The sequence below is a fragment of the Amblyomma mixtum genome, chromosome 2, assembly GCF_055824585.1.
Source record: "Amblyomma mixtum isolate Tamu chromosome 2, ASM5582458v1, whole genome shotgun sequence".
Lineage (NCBI taxonomy): Eukaryota > Metazoa > Arthropoda > Arachnida > Ixodida > Ixodidae > Amblyomma > Amblyomma mixtum.
In genome coordinates this window covers 252,544,073-252,571,317 of record NC_143013.1, presented here as the reverse complement: position 1 = coordinate 252,571,317, position 27,245 = coordinate 252,544,073, and the positions used below count along the sequence as shown (strand labels likewise).

At 45.2% G+C, this 27,245-nt stretch overlaps 1 protein-coding gene across 3 annotated transcripts in view; it reads left to right on the top strand.

The window, feature by feature from the left end:
* SK (small conductance calcium-activated potassium channel) overlaps positions 1 to 27,245 on the top strand; it is a 424,663-nt gene that overhangs the window by 306,488 nt on the left and 90,930 nt on the right. For all 3 annotated transcript variants that reach the window (XM_089573525.1, XM_089573527.1, XM_089573526.1), the window contains one exon: positions 20,560 to 20,655. In XM_089573525.1, coding sequence (XP_089429651.1) covers positions 20,560 to 20,655 — 96 coding nt within the window. The remainder of the gene's footprint in view (positions 1 to 20,559; positions 20,656 to 27,245) is intronic.

Below are 27,245 nucleotides of genomic sequence, written 5' to 3'. Positions count from 1 at the left end.
TATCTACAAAAAGTTTATACCGTCTACTTTATATTCGAGCTGCGTGATGTGTGCCTTCCAACACTGAGCTGAATTGGTGACTTTCAGCGCGTGGCCTCTGACGCTCAAGTCGAGAAGCAACAAAATGTTTTTTGTTGACGGAGTCAAAGAAACTCCCTTTGGCTGTCTCCAGAGGATCGTCACGAAGAGGGAAGGCGGTTACTCTATACACGCATATACATCTCTGACCTCCATATAGGTAGCTTGATAGAAGCGGTTCAATCGTAGCCTGGCGCTTTCTCTGCCACGTGACTGATGTGTTCTTTTATCCGAAAGACGCAAAGGGGGTCCGGAGTGCCTTTGCGGCTGAGGCCGATCAGGCTGTCCGTATTCGAGCTTCCGAAGAGAACGGAAAGTGCTGCGCCCGCGACAGGAATTCAATAATGATGGATATCTCAAAGTCAAGGGCACTTCGTTCGTGCTCAATCTCTGTTTGTGTTTGTGTCTGTTTGGTTTTGTTGCTGTTAGTGCAAAGCCGCACTGGATGGTTCTTCCTTCCAAACGATTCCCGCTCCTTCCTCTGATCTCGCATTTATTGCTGCGCATGTAAGGACCCCGAGAAGCGGGGCATCTTTTCGCTCAGAGACGCCAGGCAATTTGTTTTGCACGTGCATTTCCTTATGCGATACATGGCTTGCCTGCAGATGCAGCTCCTATAGATACTTATACCGACTACTCGAGCGACCTTGGTTATAGCCGGTTGAGTTTTATGCACCCACTATGGAGGGGACGAACTCGCCTACAGAGAGATGAGGAAGCCGCTTGCAACACTGAAGATAGATACAGAGCAGTGTTGTTCGCATGTTATTTAAATATTCGCGTATGCAGGCGGTTTGGAAATGTAAAAAAAAAAGGAATCAAAATGACCTCCTGTCATCCGGATTCCGCTACATGACTTCTTGTATGAAATTTTCCGCCGGTTTAGATACGAAACAGAAATAGAGGAATCTAAGTGACTTTCTGACATATCGATCAAGTTATGCGACTTTTTTTACGCATTTGCTTTTTCCTCCAAGGGGCGTGCGACTAAATGCGAGCTCAGTCCAACCTCTAGAACAAGGGCTCCACAGTTCTGCCTGTTATCTGTTTGTAACAGTGCCTATGCGGTCGAACACACACCATTGACAAAAATTCCTTTGACTGTGTGGGTTGCATTTCAGCCATGTGCCTTTTAAGGCACCATTTCCGAAGTCTCTATAGCATGAGAAGTACCCTCACCTAATAAGACCTTTTTATCTTTGAGGATGCAGTAAGTGCTACACTAGAGGGCTTCAAAGTAAAGCAGATAGCCGGAAGACTTTTGACCATGACTGTACATCACTCATAGTCGTGCAACCAAAATTTTGCTTTCCTTAGTGGAACGTTGAGGCATATTTTAAGAACGTCCAACGGTGTGCCAAATGTATAAGCGTTCGAGCACCCCTATTTTTCCGCAACTTGGAACTTTCATTCGGATTATGATCAGTTACTACTTACCTCGAGACGATACCTTTCGCTAAAGTGCGCTGCATCTGCTTGCCCAAGCAGTTCGTTGATTGATTTCACAATGGCAGCTGTATCGTGTAAGTATTGCGGAGCTACGACGTCATTTTTGTGGTACTAGTGGTATTCGTGCGTTTGTAGTTACAGAGAAAAAGCGCAGGGACGTCACCACTCCACATTCACGTGGTCGCGTTCTAACCAACGAGGATGACGCCCTTCTATGTTGACCTGCTGGCTAATAAAAATGCGTCATGCGTTGCGATGTGGTGCAGGGAGTCGAATGTTGCAGCGACCCTTTTTTCGGTTGTTTCTTTTTTCTGTTTCGTAGGAATGGTGTGTACTGCATGCAGATTCACATCTCATATATAAACAGCACTGCCATTCACAGCTGCACACCCATCGCTGTCTATTCTTTGGTTCTGTAGGAAGGTTGACGAATCCGAAACCTTTTGAAGCCTCCGAGTCATTGTTAGCCACAAGTTGAGCTAAAAATATTGGCCCCGAACAAAGTGGTGAAAGTACAACTTTTATAACCATCATCATCAACTGAACATACTTCCCTGCAGCACTGAAGCCTCCTTTCGCTTTCTTAATGACCTCCTGCATTTATTCCTGTTTTTCGCCAGCCGTTGCCGCGTAATCCTAGAAAGTATTCTAAGCTTGTCACTTTGAATCTCGGCAGGCCGGTTGTTTCCCTTCTGGTGTCAACGCCAACAGACTCTTAACAGAGTCTATTAGAGTACCTACTGTGACACGCTAAACGACGCTATTATAAACACTATAATAGACACGTCCGGCGTACATTCATTTACTGTTTCCAATATAGACTGAATGTTCCTCAACTCGACCGCGAAAATTAAACTTATTTTAACACGACAGCGTAAAAGGCCCCGTTAACCCAGAAAATCTGGCGTCGGTGTTGTAGGCCTTTTGAGTGAAAAATAGGGTAGCTCAGGGTGGCCCAGGTGGCCACTCGCGTGAGAAGCGACTTAGATGGGGCACCAAGGTCACGTGACCTTGTGACGTCATCCCAACCTGTCCACCAGATTGTGAGGAAACTGACCACCGTGCAGGTGGCTGGTAAATTAATGATTGATATCGAGAGGTAGCTCGGGAAGACCAACTGAAGATAGCTGAAATAGTAAACAATGTAATAAAATCTAACAACCCCCTGCCCCTTAGTTTATTTAGATTACCAATGAAACAAACAAGAGCTGCAACTAACAGTCTATTTAATTTACCACCTTGTTACAATATGTACGGCCGGAGACTCCTAGAATACAGCGGAGCCCATGTGTGGAATGAAATCCCGAATGAAGTTAAAGAAAAAATTAACTTTTCGGCATCTTTAAAACACTATTTAATTTCCATGGAAATGTAGGAATGGATTCAATTGTGTGTGTTAATCTTGGAAGTTTTTTATTTTACACGGTCTGCAGTAATATTGTACTTGTTTTGTATTTGGACCCCTCACTAGCCGTAAAGGCTATGGGTCCAACCAACAGTTTGTGTACTGTTTCTGAGAATAAAGACAAAATTCAAAAAAAAAAACCTGGGTCGAACAAGTCCCACCAGTGGCAGCGCCTTCTCTGGGCAGTGGCGCATCGCTTAACCGCGGCACCACTGCGCCAGGAGGGGTATGAGGACTTTCAGGAACCTGTGAATGTAAAGTTGAGAAGGACCAATTCGCATATAAGGGCATTAACTCACTAACGTTATCGGGTCGTATCCTTCTTAAGACTGAGCTTGAGTGTCCTCTCTATTTTTTTTTATTTTTACAATCTGCAGCTCAGTACCGGCTCTTGCAGTGGTTTGGCGGGAAAGAAACGTTTGAAATGAGTCAGATAACACTGCGTTCGTGTAAATCGTTTCCCACGGCACCGTCGCTCGGTGGCTGCCGCTACAGTCTCTGGAGAGCACCGAGCTACGTGCCCGTTAAAGGGTAGACATCGTCCAAACGCTCCGACATCACCCACTCGGCGTTTGATTGATCTCCGGGCAATGTAAGGGGGCGGCGGTCGCTAGAGAGCCCGTACAGTCTATCTCACCAGGGCAGCCTTAGAGAAGACGCCTGCGCGAAGGGAGAGGAAAGAACGAGAGCCCTCAAATATGAAATTTCCATAGAGTTGGGGGGAACCCGAACACGTATATACGCAACGTATACGAAACCTAAGGGATATAGAGTGCGCATCACGCCTACTTCATGTTTATGTAAATTGAGAGACCTTTATTTTTGAGCGAATCCGCTTCGCGTTTTTTTTTTTTAAATCGAATGAAGACAACAAAAGAAAAGACGAAACACATCTCTGCGACCGCTTCCATGAACGTAAATAGTTTGAGGGTTCAAAATAGAGTAGCTGCGCTTTATGTATCACCCCCCCCCCCCCTCTCTTTTTTTCTTGCACTACCTTTTCTTATATTTTTCCTCTTAATAGTACGTTTCTTCTGTTTAGTGTGTATGCTGTGCTTTTCTTTTTTTTTAATGGGGGTTGGAATAAAAGGGGGGAAGGGTAAACTAAGAAATTTTTTTTGTGCTTCTAATGCTCTCGACATACTTTATTTGTTTTGCGCGTTTTTTTTTCTTATTCCATTTATTTCCCCGGCCAGCACGCCTGGCCAGTTTCGCACGTTCCTGCGCGGCATGTCCAGCGCATAATCGCCATCCACCGACCGGCCGGCTGGCTGAGCGGTCGAGAGCGTAGTCGGCGGTCCAGAGAGGGGCGCTGTAGAGGGAAAGGGAGTGAGTGAGCGGGTAGAAGCAGTCAGCAGTAGCTGCCAGTGGTATATGGAAGAGCGGCGTGAAGAGCAGCCAGCCAGCTATGCGTCCCCGCTTATCGCGCATTTCAGTCTCGCAATGGCCGCCGTCGTTTCCGAGGCGCTTAGTCGGGCTGCGTAATGGCCCGCAATAGCTTCGCGCTCCGTTCTCTCTTGATCCTACATCCTCTCCCCTCCCTTCCCCCTCCCCCTCCTCCCATTCCACTCTCTCCTTCTATCTTCTTGCTCCTACGTGGAACTCTGCCTCGATCCGCCCCCGCGCGAGTAGTGTCTTCGCATACGAGCGCCCTCTTTTGGACGCCACCGCCATCAATGGATAGCAGTTAGCTACTGCGCTCATGTCCACCTCTGTTTTCTTCGTTTCTTTTCTTTCTGTCTCTCTTTTCTTTTTTCTACCATCGCATGCTTCGCCGTTCGGCTCTCACGCGGTCGCCCGACTCTCTTTCTCTGTGCAGACGACTTTTTACGACTTGCAGCTGCGCTGCCCTCATACGTACATGCACTCCGGAGGTAATTATGACGAGCTTCTCATCTCCTTCTTAACCCAAAAATTAACTACTCTAAAATACGCTCCCCTTATATAAACCTAGGCCCGACACACTAGTGCCTGATTCGAGGCAGGGGTAAATGAAGTAAACTCAGCTCCGACGGCAGGACAATTCAAAAGTAACCTCTCCGTTTTTATTGTGTAATGTGGCTTTTAAGAGTAAGAAAATAAGAGCGCTTGACGACCGGCGTAGTTTAAAACGGCGGTGGGTTGGCGCGGAGCACTTGTCTTCCATTTTTTTTTTTTTTCCGCTGTCTCTATCTCCACTTTTACCGCTCCAAAAATTTTACTATTGACCTGAACAACAAAACGCCCATTTACCGAGTTCCTGTTACCCGCTATAAATTACTTTTTCAGCTGTTTAAGACGTCTCGTACAGTCATCCAGCGTGTGTGCCGTTGCCGGGTTATCCTTTCATCGAACGTCTTGCTTAGACTATCGGAGATTTGTGAGATGTTAGGAAATAGTTACAGTACATCTCTCAGTGAATTGCGCGTAGAACAACTACTGAAAGCGCTCTATGGTGTAGTCATTTAAAGCCCGCATTTTCGCAGACGAAAGTAAATATTTTGTACAGTGCAAGGCTATGCAAACATTCACCGCCCGAAGTGCACACAGCAACGATCTGATAGGTCGGCGCCGTTCAGAAGCTACGTCATTTTCGGTAAAACCACTCGATAAAAAGCTCGGTATTAGACTGAGGATCTGATCAAACCTTGACAATTACCCCTAATGGCTTCAGAACAAAGCTACTGTAGCGATAAGGGTAGTTGCTACGGCGATCACAATCTCTGTGTTCCCGAAACGTTTTGGCCGAACGCCACGGAGAGACCCTCGCTTTGCGTTCCTCTTTGCTAAGCTCTCCGAATGTGTACTATGCTCCCGACATCCGCAGGAGCCACTGCGGGTGCTTTTTGTGGCACCGATATTCTCCTTTTAAATACGCTGGAGAATTATCCAGGCTGCCTCTTTGCCAACTCTCTAATGCATGCGCAGTTCGTGACGGGTTTTGACACGTTGTTTTTCACTGCTATGCCCCAATTTCCGTCCTCTTTAAAAGCGCCTAGACCACCGAGTGTCTGTTGCCGTGCTCTGTGAACGACGCGTAGTAACACATCTGGCACTTTGAAGCTCTTAAGGCGTGAGGAATAAAGTTATCTTTATCCTCAAGAGAATTGGTGCGCCGGGTATAGAGTACGACCCGCAATACAGGTCTCAGAACAGGGGGGGGGGGGGGGGGGGGGGGGGGGGGATGGTCTGAAAACACTTGAAATAGAACGGTACATTCCGCACTCGTCACTAAACCCCAGCTGTCAGCTTTTATCATACTGTCGTCGCGATTCATTAACGAAGGTTGCGAATACATGGGCCCCAGATTTTCTTCCTATTTGTGTGACCTGGCCATTCTTCGTAATGTTAGGTTTCCAGTTCTTGAGCGTACTTGAGTATTGTACAGCGACACAGAGCTGGGGTTTATTGCATGCAAAGACTGCGGTTGAAGCCTGTGGCTGACACCAAAGACGCCCTGCGGCGAAGCCCAACCCACGCTCTCACTATTGCGAGACTAGTAAGTGCGCCCCTCTTAGGACGTGTGAAGAAATCCCGACCCTTGCTTCGTTACAGGCAACGAATAAAAAAGAACGGAGAAGCACTTGAATACCTCGCTGTTTCGAAACACGAAACACGCTAGAACTGGTTCTTATCAAACACTGTGCGCGACAGCTGAGATTTCGGGGTGTTTTTGAGAGGTAAGAGCTGGGCCAGACGTGTTGCCCAAGGCAAACACACCAGTTGTATGCTTAAAAGGACGGAAAATGTGAAAAGACGAGAGGTGAGAGTGGCATTAGCTTTGAAAGCGTGAAACGAGATGCAAAATCACGAATGGCGAATCAATGTACGCGGTTTTGAGGAATAACCTGTCTGCTCCGTGTGCCTTCTCTTATTCTTGCTTGAAACGCCGTGTCACTCTTTTCCCTCTTCTTCTGTAACACTGAGATTAGCAAATATAAGCTTCAAGTGCCAGGGTTTGAATAATGTAGTGATTTTATTCTTCTGTCTGGAATAATCCGATGTTTACTCTTTTTGACGGCCGGAGCGAACGCAATTTGGTATATGCCGAATGGCAGGATCATTTTTTTTATTTTTATTTGCTTGGACAACGCAGCGAGCTATGGAAAGAAAAATGATAGGTGCAACGTTAAGAGATCGGAAGTGGGCGGAGTGGGTAAGGGAACAAACGCGGGTTAATGACATCCTACTTGAAATCAAGAGGAAGAAATGGGCTTAGGCAGGGCATGTAATGCGAAGACAAGATAACCGATGGTCCTTAAGGGTAACGGAGTGGATTCCAAGAGAAGGCAAACGTAGCAGGAGGCGGCAGAAAGTTAGGTGGGCGGATGAGATTAAGAAGTTCGCGGGGATACGGTGGCCGCAACTGGCAAAGGACAGGGTTATTTGGAGAGGCATTTGCCCTGCAGTGGGCGTAGTCAGGCTGATGATGATGATGATGCACGGCAGAGAGCTGCAGGTGGTTGAAATCGATCTGGAGCCCTCCTGTACAGCGTGCTTGATAGACCACAGGGTATATTTAGCGTGTAAAATTTTATGAAGTAGTTAACTTCTCTCGCTCGCCGGCATTGGTAAAAGCGCGGTCATTACCCCGCGGCTGTGGTCACGGTAAGTGCACGTTCTAGATGATATGACATTTCAATAGAATAAAAACCGCTTAAACACTGTATTGTACTGGCCGAAGGGTGACTCTTGGTAGTTTCTTTTTTTTTTTGCGTTACCGTGGTTTGTGACTGGCTGGTAAGTTTTTCTTCAGCTTTGATTAGTGGAATAACGTCTCGTTAGCCGCCATTATTAAATAACCGTCGCCCCCGGGTTATCAGGAAGCGCTTTTACAAAAGGTGAGACTTTCGGATATCATGTTACGGGTATATTGTCACACTTCTCTAGCTAGATGCAAGAGCAAATTGCCGACGCGTTGAGTGCAATGCCAGTGGCAGGCCTACGAGTGGTGGCTAATAGTGATAAAAGCCGATCAAGCTGTACGAAACAGCTAATGATAAAGACACCATCCAATCACAAACCGTTTCACGAAGGAAGCTTACTTTGAACTTTTGCCTGCCTGCATGGTGTACATGCAGTTAACTTGCGTACTTTATCACGCAGACAGGATTCTCGTTCTCTTGTTTATTCTCTTTTCTGTTTTATTTTTTCACGTTTTACAGATTCACCGCAGTTTTACACATTCTCCTCTCTCCAGTAGCAAAGTTCTTTGCCCCTGGGCTTTTATGTTCCCCAGCGTCTTCATCAAACAAACAGTTAACCCTAACCAAACCGGACGCCTCTTTTCAGCGTGCCTAGAGCGAACCTTGTAGTTATTTGCTCGTAAAGGTCCTTACCTCCGCCGATATCTGAAGTTCGCTACATCCCCCCTCAACTCTCAGCCCGGACACATTTTACTTCCAAACTTCCACGTCTTTGAAACCACGGTGTAGTGAAAGCGGTGGCAGCACTGTCGAGAGAGCGGGAAAACTGAAAGTATAATGACGAAGCTGCGGTAGCGGGTTCACTACCTTCGGTTGCACTACCACCTTTGCGAAGAAAGGACCCGGCTTCCCGACATCACAGCACACAGATAAATGGAGGCGTAGAGCACAAACAACGCGCAGTATGTTCGTGCGTGTGTATATGTATGTGGCGTGACACGGCGCTGGAGGGCGGCTTGTTTCTCTTTGCTTGCGCAGCTTCATTCAAGGTTGGCCACGATGTCGCTCCTCTTCTCCCGTCTCTCCAACGCCGCCGCCACCGCCTCCAGGCCCAACGCGTGGTCTCTGTCGCGTCCCCGTTACTCTCGGTAGCTACCTTGACGGCTCCGGCGAAAGCTAGGAACCTGCGCATAAAGTTTAAAAGGCCGTGGACGACGCTCCTCGAAGAACGTAGACGACGCGACGACGAACGTGAGCGCGGTGGTCTCGAGGCGACGTCCCAAAAATACTCTCTCGGGGACAGGAGGGAGGAGAACGAAAAAAAAAAATGGGTGGACAAAATAGCGTCCCTAGGAACGTAGGAGAGAGTGAAAGGGGAAAGAGAAAGATACTAGGACTAAAACGAACAAGGAGACAACAAAATAAGAAAGTGAGCGCTACCGCGCAGCTGTGCGCCCTCTTTGAAGCATGCGCAGAGAGACCGCGAGGGTCTTTGAAGTTGCTACTGGCGTTCGGTGGTGGCGAGAGCGCTCACGCTTTATACCGCTTGGCGCGGCCCGCCCGCCCGCTCGCTGGTTTAATTCAGGTTCAAGATGACGACTCAGTTCTTGTTTTAGCTCGGCTGGGCTTCCTACCCCGCCGGAGCGGTGCGTTGGGTTATTGCTTCTCGGGTCTCTTTTTGCGCGCGGACCTTTTAGATTTGTATTTAATTTGATTCCATTTTTCACGAATTTTTCTCTGCGCTTTTTTTTTTTTGGCCCCGTAAAGATGAAGCGGCTGGTGGTACTTATCGAGGTGTGAAGTTCTGCGAGGCTTCAAAGTTGGAAACGTTTAATTCGGTACGGCAGTGGTTATTGCGGATAAAAGGACGGGGTAAGCGACCTTAGTAAACGAAAAACTTGCACCGTCATCTAAGTCTCGGTAAGAAGAACAAAGACTGAAAATAGAACTTCTTCCGACAGTTTCTCTATTTTATTGTAGGGTATAAATGATACAGAAGGGAAGATTCGTAGGAACAAAATTTTGTTCATTTATACGACATTTTGCATAAAGGCTAGTTACGGATGAACGGCGCCGTTCGTCATGTGCTAGGCATTGAGAATAATTACAGCGGTTGTGATCAAAAAATTCTGTTATCCCTCCGTCTCGGCGGGCTCTCTCTATCGCAAAAAAGCATTAATTTTCCAAATGAAGGTGCGCAGCTCGCTGAAGCGACCGGGACGTTTTGAGATGACTAATGGCAAGCAGCCACGATTTATGAGAATCCTGTGAGGAGAAGGAAGTGGATATTAAACGCGAGGCATTTTCTCGTTTATTATAAAATGATAACGATTGAATTAATGTTTTTTTTCTTACATTAAGCGCATATAGTGTTAAATTATGTTGCATTTTTTTTTAATTGCAGCAAGTAAGCTTTACTGAAGGTCTCAAATGTTTTATTATTTTTTTCAGAGACCCGCCTTGTGGAAAATAAGAAGCAAAATTGGTGACATTGCTAGATCGTCGCAAACTGCACAGATAAATTTTTATATTTTGCGATGTTAAAGTGCAGCTTGAAGTCTTAGTGTCTCCTTTGAGCCTTGTTGCAGTAAATTCGTCGTATCACTTAACGCAGTTCACATATACTTGTTACTTCACATCTTCCACTCAATCGCTTCCTCTTTCAATGCGTTAAATGTTTAATGCGCCTGGATCTCTCACTAATAGTCGTTAAAGTGCGGCAAAGAAGAGAAATAAAAAAATTGCGCGTTCTGAATCAAAACGAAAAATGAATGAATGAATGAATGAATGAATGAATGAATGAATGAATGAATGAATGAATGAATGAATGAATGAATGAATGAATGAATGAATGAATGAATTGCATCCGGTTTGGAGAAGGGAAGATGTCGAGAATAGGGGAGGGAAAAACTTGGTCGTTTGTGCTCAATGTCTCCTTCCGCCTAATCAAGTTAACTAAATGAACTCCACATTAAAGTGTAGCTTCTCTTTTCGCTGCTCCTTTCGACAAAGAACGCAAATTCTACGCTTCTATTCGCCATTTGGAGCAGCGCACGAGTGTGTTTTGAGCGTGACAAATTACCAGAACATTTTTTTCCCGTGTTTAGGAGGACTCCGCAGATCACCACGCTGATATAATCCGCGGATTATATATATATATATATATATATATATATATATATATATATATAGGCCGCCGCGGTGGCTCAGCGGTTATGGTGCTCGGCTGCTGACCCGAAAGACGCGGGTTCGATCCCGGCCGCGGCGGCTGGAATTTCTTTGGAGGAGAAATTCTAGAGGCCCGTGTACTGTGCGATGTCAGTGCACGTTAAAGAACCCCAGGTGGTCGAAATTTCCGGAGCCCTTCACTACGGCGTCTCTCATAGCCTCAGTCGCTTTGGGACGTTAAACCCCATAAACCATAACTATATATATATATATATATATATATATATATATATATATATATATATATATATATATATATATATATATATATATATATATATATATATATATATATATATATATATATATATATATATATATATATATAATGTAGTAGGGGACGGCAGAAAGTTAGGTGGGTGGATGAGATTAAGAAGTTTGCGGGGATACAGTGGCCGCAACTGGCAAAGGACAGGGTTAATTGGAGAGACATGGGAGAGGCCTTTGCCCTGCAGTGGGTGTAGTCAGGCTGATGATGAGGATGATGAGAAAGCTGTTATAGCTTTCCTTTGTAGCCGTATGGCTGCGCTTGGGAGGATGTCAATGAGTAATTATTCCCTTATTATTATGCATATTGTTTAACGTTAACATGCCACCTGCTATGGGGCAGTAGTGCGTATAAAATTCAGTAAACCGGCAACAAAAATGGCTAATTCAAGCATTGTCAACTAGAAATCTGACAACCTGTTCAGATAGATAGTGAGGATAAACCTTCGATATTTATACTGTGTCCTCTGCTGTCTTATGTGAGAACCCAGGCGCCTTTCATGCTCTCATAAAACAGCTTTTTTGCCTGGGAACCTTCAACCTCAAGTTTAAAATAAATGAATGGAATTAAATTTAATATGCTATGAAGCGTGAAGTCTCAAACTCTGTTGCCGTCTGCGCCGTTCCGTCCCCATTTCTGACCTCGTTCCAATAACGCTGAATCAAATACCGCTTGTTTGTGATCGCGCTCGTGCTCTGCTATTAAAATATACGCGAGAGCAGCAGTATTTAGCTCCTTGACATCAGCGAATCTCCTGCAACATCGTTGACTCAATTTGCATGATATCGAATCGAGCAGTCAACCGTTAGCGCGCCCAGCTGTCACCATCGAATGTTTCTTCTCTTTATTTATTTATTTTCAAGTCGAATTGCTCTTCGTTTCGATCTTCCATCCTGCTCCAATCGCAAGAGCGACTGATTAACGCGGAGAAGAAGAAGAAGTTTAATAGTGTCGCTAGAATGTGTGGCTGGACGTGATTAACCAACACTGTGGCGCAACTTTTCTCGATCCTGCTTCGTTACTGCGGCCCAGTTTCCGCGATTAAAAAGAAAGGCAAAAAGGAAAGAAGAAATCGAAGAAGGCAGTTTCATTTCCGAGCGAGTCGTTGGGCCTCGTAATTGTCGCTTGTCAGCAGGCGAGCGACTGGCTTCACGGGCCACGGCGGCGCGTCGGTACACGAGAACGGTAACGCAGCGGGTTAGAGAGGGGACGATCCGCGCTTTCTGCTTTGCTTAGGCTCGAGCCGTCGAGCAATCCAGCCGAGCGGCAAAGCTATCTGGCGGCAGCGAGGAACGAGAGCAAGAGCAACAGAGGCGCCGCAATCTCGAGACAACGAAGACGGCGGCGACGACTCAATTGGAACGGGCCAAGCAGGCAGGCCTATGTGGAAGAGCTGGCACGCAGCGAGAGAGGGAGGGGGAAATACTAACAAGAAGCCTGGAAGGGGTTGAACAGACACCCGCCGTGGCTGGCCGGCTGGGCCTTTACCTCCTCCCTTTTTTCTTTTCCGTGAAGAAGACGCAATAGGGGCATTCGCACTGCTATGAGTTTCTCCTAAGCACGAAACCAGAAAAATCACGCGGCCACTATACGTAGGTTGATCGTGCTGTTTCCGTCTTTCTTTCTTTCTTTCTTTGTTCCTGTCTTTTTCTTTCTTTCCTTCTTTCTTCAGTTATTTCTTTCTTTCATTCGTTCTTTCTTTGTTTTTCTTTTCCTTTCTTTCTTCCTTTCTTTCTTTCTTTCTTTCTCTGTTTCTTTATTTCTTCCTTCCTTCCTTTCTTTCTTCCTTTCTTTCCTTCTTTTTTCCTTTGTTGCCTTCTTCCTTTCTCTTTCTTTCTTTATCAGACCTCTCTGTTTCTGACTTGCTTGTACGCTGAGGACAAGGGATTTCAGCGGGCGTCCTTTAATTGGAGTTCCTCAGTGAGGCGGATAGGTTTTTTTAATGCTGTGTTTGTTTGGCACTGATGTGTAGTTCCTGTCAGCTTTTTTTTTTTTCTTTCCTACAGCTGCAGGTTTTCTTCCATAACAATCATGAAGTTTTGTGCTTTGTCAGAAAACATGCATAAATTGAAATCACTAAAGAGTGAAATATTTAAAAGCAGCGTCTGTAACGCCAGTCAGGGAAGACTTGACATTTGCAAGCGATAGTGCGTTCTGAAAGCTCTGATATTTATTATAATTTGCTGATTGTTTGTTTTACTATGGTGGGACTTATTAAAACCTAACTAAAAATGAAATAAAATAATAAAATAAAATAAAATAATTTTGCTGTCACGGCAGACTACAGCGAAGTATATGCATATAATGACCGTATTCACGCGTCAGTTCGAGTATTTGTTCAATGCGGCATCTATAGTGAAGATCGCCAATTAAAACGGTTTGCAACTTCGTTCACAAAGGTATTCTAGAAGCGCAGACACGAGATAGATATTTCCTTTATCTCGTAGCCCTTTTATGTTACCCTTCCCGAGCCCATCGAATTACGCGTCGTGAAGTTTAATACTTCCGGAAAATCATGAACTTTAGTCTTGTCCCCGGACCAGATGTTCATCTTATTATCATCTCTTTCATTGCTTCTTTTTCGTTTTCTTCTCGCAGTAGTGGACTGCTAATTACGGCAGCCAACATGGCGCTGTGCCTGGTTAATTTCATTAACGTGTTTGCCTAACCCTTCTTCTTTTTTATTTTCTTTATTTATTCCTTTTTCTCTCTCTCTCTCTCTCTCTCTCTCTCTATTGCAAGCTGTCAAGCAAGGTCGCCACTGTCGTATTTCCATCAAGCGTTAACAATGCAGGCAGGCGGATTAACCCAAAAGGCAGCATTACCGACTCTTGGAAAATTCCCTCCGCCGGCCTTTTATTCGCCTACGATTTGTCACTCACAAGCCTGAGTGCTGTGTGGGCAGACGGCCGATGGCAATTCGCGTCGGACTCCCGCCATGATACCGAAGGACTAGTCCTTGAGCGAGCGTTCTTCAAATCGCATTGTTTTTGCAAGCGTCGCCGCACCTGCGAGTCCAAAACAGCATGACGACTTTAGCCTCTGACAACGCTCGCACGTGACTCAAAAGACCAGCCTCGCTTTCACATTGTCTTCGTTTGGCTGCAACTCTTCTTGCGTCGTATTTTCAATAGCAGCAGTGTTTTTTTTTATTATTATTCTCCCTTAGGTAAGCTCCAAGCTTTCACTCCCTGGCGGGTGTGTTTTCAGCGCTTGTGCCGGCCCCCTCCTTTTCCCTTTAATGAGAACACATTTGATCCCTGCGTATCTGACTGGTCTTGTTTTATTTATTAACTTTTGTCGTTTTGTTTATATCTTGGTACTGGCTAGTTTTGTTTGTTTGTTGTTTGTTTATTGGTTGGTTGGTTTGTTCGTTTGTTTGTTTGTTTGTTTGTTTGTTTGTTTGTTTGTTTGTTTGTTTGTTTGTTTGTTTGTTTGTTTGTTTCTTCTCTGTAATGAAACGTTTCTGTCTGGTTGAGGAGGGCTTTCCAAACCAAAATTTCTTTCATAAAGAAGTATGTCTTTGAAAATAGGCTCTTGCGACTTGCGCGAGTAATTAAAATTAACAACGAAGAAGCCGGAACTAATAAAAATGTTCATAAATATCCGTTGGTATGTGCCATCGCTTCCGAGGCAATAACAACAACAAAGACAACAACAAACAACAATTATAAGAGACCCACAGTCACCTATGGAAGGCGAGCGGTGCTACGCGGAATTTCGCTAGTGCGCGAGAGAGCACTCGAGTCCGCGTCATTCTCCGCATCACGTGGTCCAAGTGCGCACCGCCAACAACGCACGCGCTAGCTGTTTGTCAACGCGAGAGAGACGCGCGAGTTACCCACTACTTTGTAGCTGCCGCTGCCTTTCGCCAGGAGGCGCTGGAGCCTGAGAAAAGCGCTTGTTTCGAGTCCGGCTTGCCCAACTCCCTCCTTCACTTTTGTTGTTCGCTTGCGGGCCATGCTTCCTTTTTTCACAATGGAACACCATCAAGCGTGTCCGCCATAGCTTAGATACACCTCTCCAAACACCACAGCCACCTCCTCTCTCTCTCCCTCTTCCTCTCTCTCCCTCCCTCTCTCATTCTGGCCTCTTCTTCTGTCCTCCCGGCTGTCTCGTCCATCTTGTTTTGTTTTCACGCCACCTCATAGTGTCTCTCTCGTTTGGCTCTGCGCTATGCGTGTTGTGTGTGTGTGTGCCCGTTGCTTTTTGCCGTCCGCACTGCCCATGCGCGATGCGAGGCCATCCAGCTGCAAAGCACCAGCGTCCTCTTCTTGGCGCCATGCCAGGGAATGTTTGAGCGCGATTATGCGCGAGTTCCTTCTCCCGGGCCTCCCTACCGTTCCAGGCCACGCGAGGCAAAGCGCGGAGTTTTCAGGCTCGAGTGGCGCGCCGCGCCGCGCTCGGCTCGGCGGCGAAAACAACCTCGCTAGCGACGATGATGAAGGGAGATGTTCCGTCCGGAAATCTCGACGCCCACCCACACGACGATGCGGACGACGAACACGTGCATATGGCAAATCGAGTTGCGTGCGGTGTAATAATTCTCAAGCAGCACAGGCAATAGGCCCAGTATTAGAAATGAATGGTTTCACTCTGGTCATCTGTAGGACCTACTTTTGCCATTATTTATTTATTTATTTACAATACCCCTAAGGGCCCTCGTGCGAGGGTATTACATAGGGGGGGGGGGGCGATACAAGCATAAAAATATGGCACAGGCATTTGAAACAAAATACGCGTAATAATGAATTAAAACTAGTAATGTACACAAATAATACAACAAAAATACCAAATCTGTTAGTCCATGGTTTGCTTTAACGAATGCTGAAACGATTGTAGGCAAACCTCAGTAGCTATGTGTGATGGCAAGTTATTCCAATCTATTATAGTGCGAGGAATGAATGATTTCGCTTAGAGCAATGAACGGCAAGTGATGCGTTTTATTTTGTTATCGTGGTCGCGGCGAGGAAAGACTGCAGGGTGTGGCGAAAAGAAGTCGTCGTGGAGGGTGGGATGGTGATACAGTATGTGAAGTAAGGTTAGGCGAGCGAAATGGCGTCGACATGATAGCGGTTCCAACTCGGCACGTTGTTTTAATGCTGTGACACTGGTGAAGCGTGAATAATCTGAAAAGATGAAGCGAACAGCACGGTTTTGCAGGGATTCAAGGTTGTTTATGATGTAAACTTGTTGAGGGTCCCATATGGCAGAAGCATGCTCAACTTTCGGGCGGATTAGCATGATGTAAGCAAGTTTTTTTTAAGTGTGAAGGCGCGTGTTTGAGATTACGCCTAAGAATGCCGAGTGCGCGGTCTGCTGATGCTAAGATTGTGTTAATATGGTAATGCCAAGTTAGGTAAGACTGAAAGTGAACTCTTAGGTACTTGTAAGTGGTTGTAAGTTCAACTCTATCGTTATTGAGGAAGTAGGCTGTAGCAATTCGAGTGTAACGGTTAGTAAACGACATTAACTTTGTTTTAGATGCATTTAGAGACATTAGCCAGGAAGAACACCAAGCCGTTACAGAGTCAAGATCAGTTTGAAGTGAATGGCGGTCGGTTTCATTAGTAATATTACGATATATTACACAATCATCCGCGAATAACCTAATTTGAGTCATCCACACACACAATCATCCGCGAATAACCAATAGTTCCAATATTGGGTCGATTTACAATGCTGCTTAGGTTAAGTTTTTGTAGGAACGCGTCGGCGAAGGATCGGCTTTCTGGACTAACATTTCCAGTTTGATTATGCCTTTCTTTTGTTTTTATTATTTTACAGCCTCGGTTATCACAGTGTCAACCCTTTGTATTTCGTGCTCGTCGTCCACGCGAAGTGATGTCATGAGGTAGCAAACTCACTTGACCTGTCATGTCGCTAGTTTTCAGTGGGCAATATGACCATTTGAATGGTTCAAGCTCTTACGCACGGCCTTGACCTCCTTACACATGCAATAGCCTCCATGTCTTGCTTACGTAATAACACCCCTCAACAGCTGACTCGGAAACTCTTGTCAGATTGCATCAACGCTGCGTCAATCTTTTTCCTCAGTATTTTATTTTCTGTCTGTATTTCTTCTATCTTCTTATTTTTTTCTATTTTTTATCTTCTATGCGATGTACTCCGCCTGCTTTTGGAAAAATTGCGACCTTTTTTTTACGAAGAGTGGTAGTTACAAACAGTTCAGTTCATGTAGTCGACAAATTTTCACTTAGCGGGTATATGAACGTCACTTAATCTCTCTTGTTTGTGTAGCGCCTGTTCTCTGCGGTATATTTACTGTGGCGTACGTTGTTGCTTGATCTCTGCAGTCCTGCATAAATCTCATAGGCTTCGGAAAACTTTTCGCGATAAATTTTCGAAATTCGAATTTGCGCAAGAATTTAGTGCCAGGTGCGACCCTCATCTTTCTGGAAGCACTTCGTCGTGATCATCTCAGTACTTGGTGCCTTGTGCGACAGTTGCGCCGGGCAAGAACTGGCAGAAAAGAAACAATCAGGGATAAAGATATAACTAATCTTGTTCGGGTATCCTGCCACAGTTATCTCGGTCACGCTTGAATCAGTGACTGCTGCGTTTCAGCCAGACAATCCTACCCTATTGTTTCTTCCTAGGTTGGCTCGCTATTAGACCTCCTTTCAGCAGCTATCTTCGTATACACAGACTTTGGAGATTTAGAAACACAGCGTAACAGCCGCCGAAAGGTCGGCAAGGATTCCTTCTTCTTCGCAATACTCACCATGCTGCGGATGAGAAGTAGAGCCGCACTGAAGAAGAAAAATATTTCAACCGAAATTGAGTGTGGTACCTAGTCACTGCGGCAGCACGTAGAATTCATAAACCTGAGATTCCAAATTTTAAAGGCGGAATCGCTTCAAACATTCGTGCATTATTAGACATTGTTTACCCTTTTTATGCATTGAAACAACAACCTTCCCCGCTTGTAGCAGAGTTCTTGGAATATCAAGTACAGTCCGTGAAAGAAGAGACATAAGTTGAGTCATAATGTGAGTTCAACCACACAGCTTCTGAGCTCACAGGCGTTGAAAGAGCTCCAAAGTGAAGGCGAGCTTAGAGATAGCCTACGACAAAGAATTAAACCAGTGTGCCAATATATTGCCTAACGTCAAATAACTCTTGCCATTCTGAACTCGCTTTGAGATACGACTACGTTTAGAGCGCAATGAAACAGTTCCAGGCAGGATTGAGCTTCGTTCGCATTCCTCTCGAGAACGTTTGTTGTGTGTGGCTGGCTTTTTGCATTATTTTCTACGTTTCGCGATAGTTGGGAATACTGAAATGCTTAAGAGCACTGCGCGAACACTTACTAGAATCATCTCCCGTCGCGCTGTCTTAGAAGCCCAAGGACTCCTTGTGCTAATAAAACTCATTCAATCGCGCATCTGAACGTCGCGAATCATGACGGCTTACGTTTTATTACTTATGTGGGGACGTCTGAACACGTTATTCATCACTGTTCTCCCGAACGTCGTTCTTCCACATTTTATTGCGCTCAATTCCCATTATCTTCGATTTCCACGCTGGTGACTGTGCATGAAAGGCGCGATCGAAAATAAACGCCGCTGTATTGCGGCTCAAGATTTTGCGAGAATCTCGCAATATCGCAATATATCGAGATATTGCGGTATCTTTCACTCTATACCTCTGGATTCTACTCCCTAATAACACGTAGGAAAAAACAAGGGGGAGGGGCACTTTTTGGGCAGCACTTTTTCTAAGTTTTTGAAAAAAAATTATGTTTAAAATAGCCTGCTACTTCTCTGGCTAATGTCTCAATAAATACTTTTAATATTACTCACATCATGTTATACCATAACGCACATACAAGCCGCTTTGCTTCAGTTCCTGATTTGACTTTTTCCGATATAGAAAGCTCCTTGCTATTTTTCTTTGATCCTTTATATCAAAATTAAGAAGCTAGAGTACTACCTCAGTTTAGGCAAGGTGGTTGGGATCTGCGATGGTGTCTTGTACTGGTGGTAGATGAAGTCGAAATAAAAATGAATTCAGTGAAATTAAATTTCATTACCTGCTCCAAACATGGCTGTAGCCAGAGCAGGAAGCTACATCAAAACAATCTCGTGAAATGCGGTTGTGTGCACTAACATGCCAGAAAATTTCAGCGCAGGGCAATTCTTTAATACCCTTTTCATTCATGTTTTTCAACTGCGGCCTGATATTGAAGCTGCCGCGTACTACACAACAGCGTCACACTTTACACTTAGCCGCAGTGACACATGCATCTTAACAGGTGATAAAAATGGTATCCATTTCAGAGATGAAATGGGAAATGTCGGAGATGAAATGTGAAAACGAAGAATACTCCAGTCCACGCTCGCGCTGACACCCGTGCAAAGCAGGATGCCGCCGAAGCGGCGTCCAGAGCATGAAGTGGCTACTATAGCACACCATCAACAGCAGCGCTGCGGCTTGCTTGGAGATGTGGAAAGCCCTGCTTTACATTCAGTTGCCGTATATGTCACCGCGCTTGTGAAAAATGCCGGCTCGGTGTTGGTTGCGGCTCTGCACTCCACATTTTCCCAAAAACAGAGTGAGATTCTAATGCAAGGTTGAGATAACAGAAGAGACGCGCTTCCCTCTTTTTTTACGTCCCCGCGCATGTCGTGGTAGAAAAGACGCGGCGTCCTTTTCATGACTTCTGGCGCTGGGGAAACAAAGTGCGCTGTATGGCTTAGAGGAAAAGAAGCGCCGTTTGTTTAGCCCTTGGGTACGTGAATCCCGCGACGTGGAGGTTGCTGCCTGCGAAGGGATGAAACGTGCAAAAACAAGCGCGAATGCGAACAGAAATGACTACGGATGTTTCGTTGTAAGTCGTTTGCGGGGCTTGAGTAAAAAAAAAATACATAAAGCACGAAAGCACAAAAACGAAGAAAGAACTACTAGGTCTATCCCTTTTACGTTGACGGCTGTACGACTGTAGCAGGAAAATGCATGGCTATATGGCTGTAGCAACACCCTCACTGACCAACTGGTCAGTGAGATGTTGATTGGAAAGTGGGCGCACTTGAGAGGGTGCTATCCCAATGGGCACTTGAACTTCCTTGGACGTCCTGGGGACGTTTGAGACGTCCTGCGGACGTCCAGTGGAGTTTCAGTGCCCACCGGGATTTGCTGTCACGTGATTCAGGCGTATCACATGACCTGTGTGAGGGAGCCTGTCGATAGCGCATAATTTAAACTTCATTACAGAAAAAATAAAAGTGTTCACACAAAAAAAAATATTCTTCCGGCAACCTTCATTTCCTTCGCCAGGCATTAGGGCATTAGCAGCCAAACTTCGATCAATAAAGTTTGTTTAAACTCAGGTAAAATAGATGGAGACGAGGTAAAGACTGCAAGTTGTTGTGGACAATAGAAAATTCAAGCAGAAAGCAGTCAATAGTGCTATGAGTGGCTTTGCAAGTGTTTTTTTTTTTGTCATTTATTCTCACTTTCTTTTGCATTCTCTTCTCTTCCAGAGCTCGGTGTACTCGATGTCGGTGAAAACGCTCATCACTGTGTCCACCATTATGCTGCTGGGACTCATAGTAGCCTACCATGCCTTAGAAGTACAGGTAAGACTGCCTCCCTCTAGTATTTGCGAGTACGCGAGACGTCGCTACATTGCCAGCCAATGGCAGTCATTTTGTGCGCGACAGCAAGTGATTGATTGGCCCAAATTCTAACTTCTGTCTCTCGAAAAACAGGTCCCTAGAAGGTGTCAAAACGCTCACAGATTGACAGAAGCAGCAGAAGCGAATGTGGCCCAGTTGCGAAGAAAAGTGATGTGGTATTGTCGGACGCAACGTATCGTACGGTGAAATAGAAAGCCTGAGCCTCGACATAGTTGCGTAAACCGCAAAAGCTGTATACACTCACAAGCTCGTCATTATTGTGATAAAGCTTGTCTTAAAACGTAATTTCGCAAAATTAGCAAAAACTACCAAGTTTTTGGTGCTACTAGTCGCTACTTTTAAGCTCAGCTGCTTTCCGCACAATGGGACGACATCCAAGTTGTTTTTGAATTGAAGAAAATAGCGCCAGAGCATGCAGACCACGAAAAGACAAGGACGAGACACAAAGCGCTAACTCACAACTAATTTTATTGAAACCAGGCAGCGCCTTTATATGGCGAAGTTCCACTGAAAAAGAGGGAGGAGGGCAGGAAAGGTAAAGATATCAAAGCGACCATCACAGCGAGCACACATGAGGAAGCGGTAACTAAAACAGAAACAAAAAAGTTGACAAAGATTATTTAAGGGCGGCATCTAAGAATTCGAACTCGGATGAAAAAAGTGAAACCTATGGGGTGCTGACACACCTATTGCCAAGTTTTCTTATGTGAAAAGCCTCCAGACATTCACGTGCCTTCTTATCTGCGCTTCTGCCTAGAATCTTAGTCTGACTGAATTGTGCCTCGCATCCGTCGCAACCCATAATATGCGCTACCAAATGTGCATATTTATCCTTTAAATCTGATAAATTTCGGGCATGTTCCCCCAAGCGCTCGTTGATGCAACGCCCAGTCTGGCCGACATAGGTCTTCCCACACGTTAAGGGGATAGCATAGACCACTATCCCCTTAACGTGTGGGAAGACCTATGTCGGCCAGACTGGGCGTTGCATCAACGAGCGCTTGGGGGAACATGCCCGAAATTTATCAGATTTAAAGGATAAATATGCACATTTGGTAGCGCATATTATGGGTTGCGACGGATGCGAGGCACAATTCAGTCAGACTAAGATTCTAGGCAGAAGCGCAGATAAGAAGGCACGTGAATGTCTGGAGGCTTTTCACATAAGAAAACTTGGCAATAGGTGTGTCAGCACCCCATCGGTTTCACTTTTTTCATCCGAGTTCGAATTCTTAGATGCCGCCCTTAAATAATCTTTGTCAACTTTTTTGTTTCTGTTTTAGTTACCGCTTCCTCATGTGTGCTCGCTGTGATGGTCGCTTTGATATCTTTACCTTTCCTGCCCTCCTCCCTCTTTTTCAGTGGAACTTCGCCATATAAAGGCGCTGCCTGGTTTCAATAAAATTAGTTGTGAGTTAGCGCTTTGTGTCTCGTCCTTGTCTTTTCGTGGTCTGCATGCTCTGGCGCTATTTTCTTCAATTCAAGTATGCACCAACTCGCCCAAGAAGAAGTGTTAATCCAAGTTGTTTTGACGCCGCGAGGAACTGCTTAACTCTACACTGTCGCGCCTCCGAGACTCCGTGCCGTTATCGCAGCCCGTCTGTAGTTTCGGAGGCCACACTTCAAGAATTAAAGTGTCCGAAATGAGTACGTGTTGGCAACGAGCAGGGCACAACTTCACGGCTCGTACAACGATGCTCTTCTTTGCGACTTGTAGCTGAGAGACTTCGTCGTCTTCGGCTAATATACGCGCGCCTCACGGATCCAGTCTATCCCGCCTGAGACCGTAGTTAGAGCGAATACCTGCATTCATCCTTTCCAGTGGCATTTCATTCGTTACAGGTTTCGAATGCTTTCTAATTCAAGAAAGAAAAGCCGACCTGCAACAGTACATTAAGTAATAACTGCGCGAAATAAGCGTATACGCAACAATTCTGGACAAAAAGCATTTTTGAACGAGAAACAGCTTATGAACGCAATATTTTCATATATTGTAAGATTTCACAATAACAGTTAATACATCTGCAGGTCTTCAGTTGGCAGGCTTGCATTTATTTTTTTGCTATTAACTTTTTTGCTACTGTCAAAAGCGTTCCCCATTGGTTTTCTATGGCAGTCCTAACGGCTAGATCAGAGCAAAGGAAAAACTTTAAAATAAATGTTTTGCTACACATTGGAAGCATGCACCATTCCATTCAATATTTCCGTAACAGTACCTTACAATTTTCTAATGTTCAAAATTTTTCTCCAAGTATGTCGGACATGCACATTCCGGCTTGCTTATATCAGGTTATAGAAATCGGCAAAAGAAATGTGTTAACTCGTACGGCACGTTGTTTGAAGCCTTAAAATGGGTTACTCCCTCCATACCATGTTGTTTTGTTCATAATGGCTTGTGCTCGAAGTGAGAGTTGTGTTTTTTCGGCTATGAGAACGCGTCACGTCCATTATAGATAGTTATTTCACTTCTTCGCGCATTTTTTTCGCTTCTTTTCATTAACCTGTTGGTTTGACCTAATGCTGTTCACCATAAGTAGCTCATACCACCGTGCATATGATGGATTATGGTCAGAGTTATCAGTGTATCAGTAGCCCTCAAAGTAGTAGTAATAGTAGTAGTAGTAGTAGTAGTAGTAGTAGTAGTAGTAGTAATAGTAGTAGTAGTAGTAGCAGTAGAAGAAGTAGGAGTAGTAGTAGTAGTAGTAGTAGTAGTATTAGTAGTAGTAGTAGTAGTAGTTGTATTACAACCACTGTACTATTACTCCTACTACTACTACTTCAACTATTACTATTACTACTACTACAACTATTGCTACTAGTATTACTACTACTACTACTATTACTACTACTACAACTATTACTATTACTACTACTACAACTATTGCTACTAGTATTACTACTACTACTACTAATACTATTATTACTACTACAACTATTGCTACTAGTATTACTACTACTACTACTACTACTATTACTATTACTGCTACTACAACTATTACTGCTACTATTACTACTACTACTACTATTACTAGTAGTAGTATACTTGTGCTGGGTACAGTAACCCTGCATTCTTTGTAAACAATCAACAAACAGCATTTTCTGCGTAGAGAATATACGCTACTCTAGGACAACATCCGAAGTATTCCCCTAGGTAGTAAGAGTATATCCTTTAACTTATCGGTAATCTTCTTTCTAAGCAAACAGTGCACGCAGTTTAGCACCACATCATCAAAAAAAAGAAAACAAGTCTAGAATCTCACTAGGCAGAACTGATTGAAAGGTCTTTAGGATCTTTATGTCCATGTGTCGCGCAGCGACATTCCGGAAATTCGCTCTGACAGAGCAAACGTCCTGGCGCAAGACGGGAGTACATTTCCGGTCACTGTTTTCCCTCGATCGCGCTGTGCCGCGTTATCGGCTTACACGGCAATCTCCTGCGTAACCCAATATCTCGCACGCGCGCTCTTCCTAGATTGCACGCCACGACCACCGTTCGCCGACAGAACTGCGACAGCTTCGCAGTACCGTCGCTTCCTGGTTCTCTCTCGGCGCGCCGGCACGTCAGTTTAACCGACCAAACCCGTCATGGACTGGGGAAGAAAGGGGGGGGGGGGGGGGGGCGAGCCCGCGCCTCTTGGTCGTGAAGGGAGTGAATTTTCCCGAATTCCCACACTTCACTCCCGAAACGTGCCTGCACGTAGGGAAAGCGTCGGTACTGTTCCCTGCTTCCTCCTCTCTTTCACTCTCTCTCTCTCTGTGAGCTCCTCCTTTCCTAGCCGGCGCAAGTGCGCACTAGAGACTGGACAGGCAGGCCCCGAGCGAGGGATAGGCTTGAACGCCAGCGCCGGCACTCTATGTACGGACGTGCTCATCTCGCTAAAAGCGCCGACCCTTCCCTATCCTCCCTTTTTTCTTCCCCTCTTATAGCCCCATTCACCTTCGCTCTATTCCGCCTGCCCCCTTTCGCTCTCTCTCCCCCCCTTCTGTCTCGCCGGGCGCGCAGCTACGGTTCTTTATGGAGCCGGCAGCTCATTTTCACTCTGTTTGTGAATATCGCTTAACAAGCCGCGCGCTCCACGTAGGGTAGATGTGTGCGTTCGTGCGTGGCATCGATTGAATATTGCCTCCCGGCGGTCACTTCGTCTAGGTTTCCACGCCGCCCCCTCGGCTTTACTCTTCATATAAGCTTTCCTCGTTACTTTTACAGTTTTGCCTTTTCGCCAGGCCTGATCTGCCGTGCCTTTATGGTCCAATTTTTTTCGTGTGCGGATGCCTGTGCCTTGAAGGAGCGGATGTCCGACGCTAATTGTGAACGATGCACACAGGTGGCTGATATTGGAAAGCTTGGCACTTCGGTTCAGCGAATTACTGGGGTATACTTGCAACCTTGCAGCAGTAGAAAATCTTTTGATAGCCTCAATTTCGGTTTTCTGGGTGACCTGTTTTAGGTTTACGATCACGGCAACAATCACGGCTACTCCCGTCGCTACTCTGCGAAAAGGGACTGGGCGAGTGATAGTTATAAAAAAGAAATAAAGTAACTCGTTAAGCTTAGAGCACTAAACGGGGCCTTGGAATGGGGAAGGCGTTGGCCTGTTCTACAGGCCCACGAAACTGACTAGGAAGGTGCAGCCATTTTCCTTTTTGTTTTCCAGGATGATTTCCTGAAAGCTCGTGCAGATAACTCCGACGCCTCGTCCTGATTTTACCGATTTAAAACGCCCATTTCCTGGCCTTAAACTTTGTTCGTTTGCTTTGTATGCCCTCAGCGTCTCCGACAAACTGTACTGTATATTTGAAGCGATGGCTAATTATAAGGACTTCATTTGGAGCGATGAAGTAGTTCGTTGAGTAGTTCGAAATCTCGATGGAATACAAGGTCCTCAAAACGAACTTCTGTAAGAAGACAGTGAAAAACACAATAACAAAAAAAGAACGAATGAAAGAAAATTCTACCTTAAAACCCTTTGCTCTTGGCGAATTAAATAAGTACGTAGAACGCCTCCGGTGAAGCGTGTTCACTCACTGGAAGAAAATTTTGAGTGAAATGTGGAAAATTGCCAAGTAATAACACTTATATCAGTCAAATAAAGTGTGCTGTCGTTGAGTTTTGTATTTGGCATATATACACACAAAGCGCAAGTTCATAAACAACACGATGCCAAAACACGTTAGCCCAGCTCTGACCAGTACATTCATTTTCAAACAGAACGAAGCGCCCGTTGTTATGCCTTAGTGGCTATGGCGTTCGGTTCCTGAGCGTATGGTCGCGAGATCGAATCCCTGCCACGGCGACCGCATTTTGATGGAGTCGAAACTCAAAAGCCCCTGTGTGTTGTGCGATGTCAGTGCAAGTTAAAGAAGCCCAAGAGATCAAAATTAATACAGGGTCTTCCGCTACAGCGTCTCTGATACTTCATCTGCAGTTTTGAGATGTTAATCCCCGCATACCATTATTCCTTTCAATAATTCGACAGCGATTCCCAAAAGGAATGAGTATGGCGCTTATATGACAGTCACGCACTCTAATAAGCAGATAAGCTTAGTAGCGTACTAACAATAGTAGATGGCGCAAGCTTCATCATATTATCATAGTTCTTTTTTTTTATGAGGATGTAAAGGTTTCGCTTTAATTTTGCTCATGTTTTCCCCGCCAGATACAAAAAAAAAAGTTCTGTAAAACACCAAGTCTACCTCATCGTGCTTTCTACTCCTTTATCCGCTCTTACTTATACTCGTACGTCCACTCCACCGAAGCACGTTACCACCACCATACCTCCATTTTCTTTTTATTCTTCTCCTTTCCAGCTTTCAGCGACCCTGCGACCACACCAACCATGATTGTGTGTGAAATATATACTGATGGCGAAGAAAGAAGGAAGGCTTGACTTTTTTTTTTTACTACTTTTTCTTCACGTAATGCGTGGCGTATGCAGCAACACTCGCTTGTATTTTTCTGGCATCACTTTACCGTCAACGCAACAGGAATGAAAGAGAAATATAAAATAATAAATAAATCGTCCAGCCTCTGAAGGCAAGGTCAGAGGCGCACCCATTATTGATGTGCACATGCGTGCCGCCTCTCTTCTGCGGTACGCACATAGCGTCGTGGCGTCGTAACCGGGGGGTGAACGAATGGGCTGGGTCGGAGATTAGAGGTTCTCTGGCGATAATGCAGAGCGTGTTTTCACTGAGGGCACGAAATTGCGCTTGTGGCGTAGCCAAAAACAGTCCTTAAGTCTGTCCTTTTTGTGATTTAGGGGAAAGCCGACGATGCCGCATAGATCAGCGCCGATAGAGCGCTAGTGGAACGTTTAACGTATAATACGTGTGAGACCTTCCAGGTGCCGCTTAGTGGGGCAAATGCATAGAACACTATTCAGTTTTCTTCATTCTACGAAGTTTTTTTTTTTGCATTGCTGACGATGGTGAAATATTATATACTAGAGCCTAGGAAGGTACGCGTCACAATTAATAGGAAACTAACAGCCGGGTTACGTTATGAGAATTTCAGCGACACCATTTTAGCG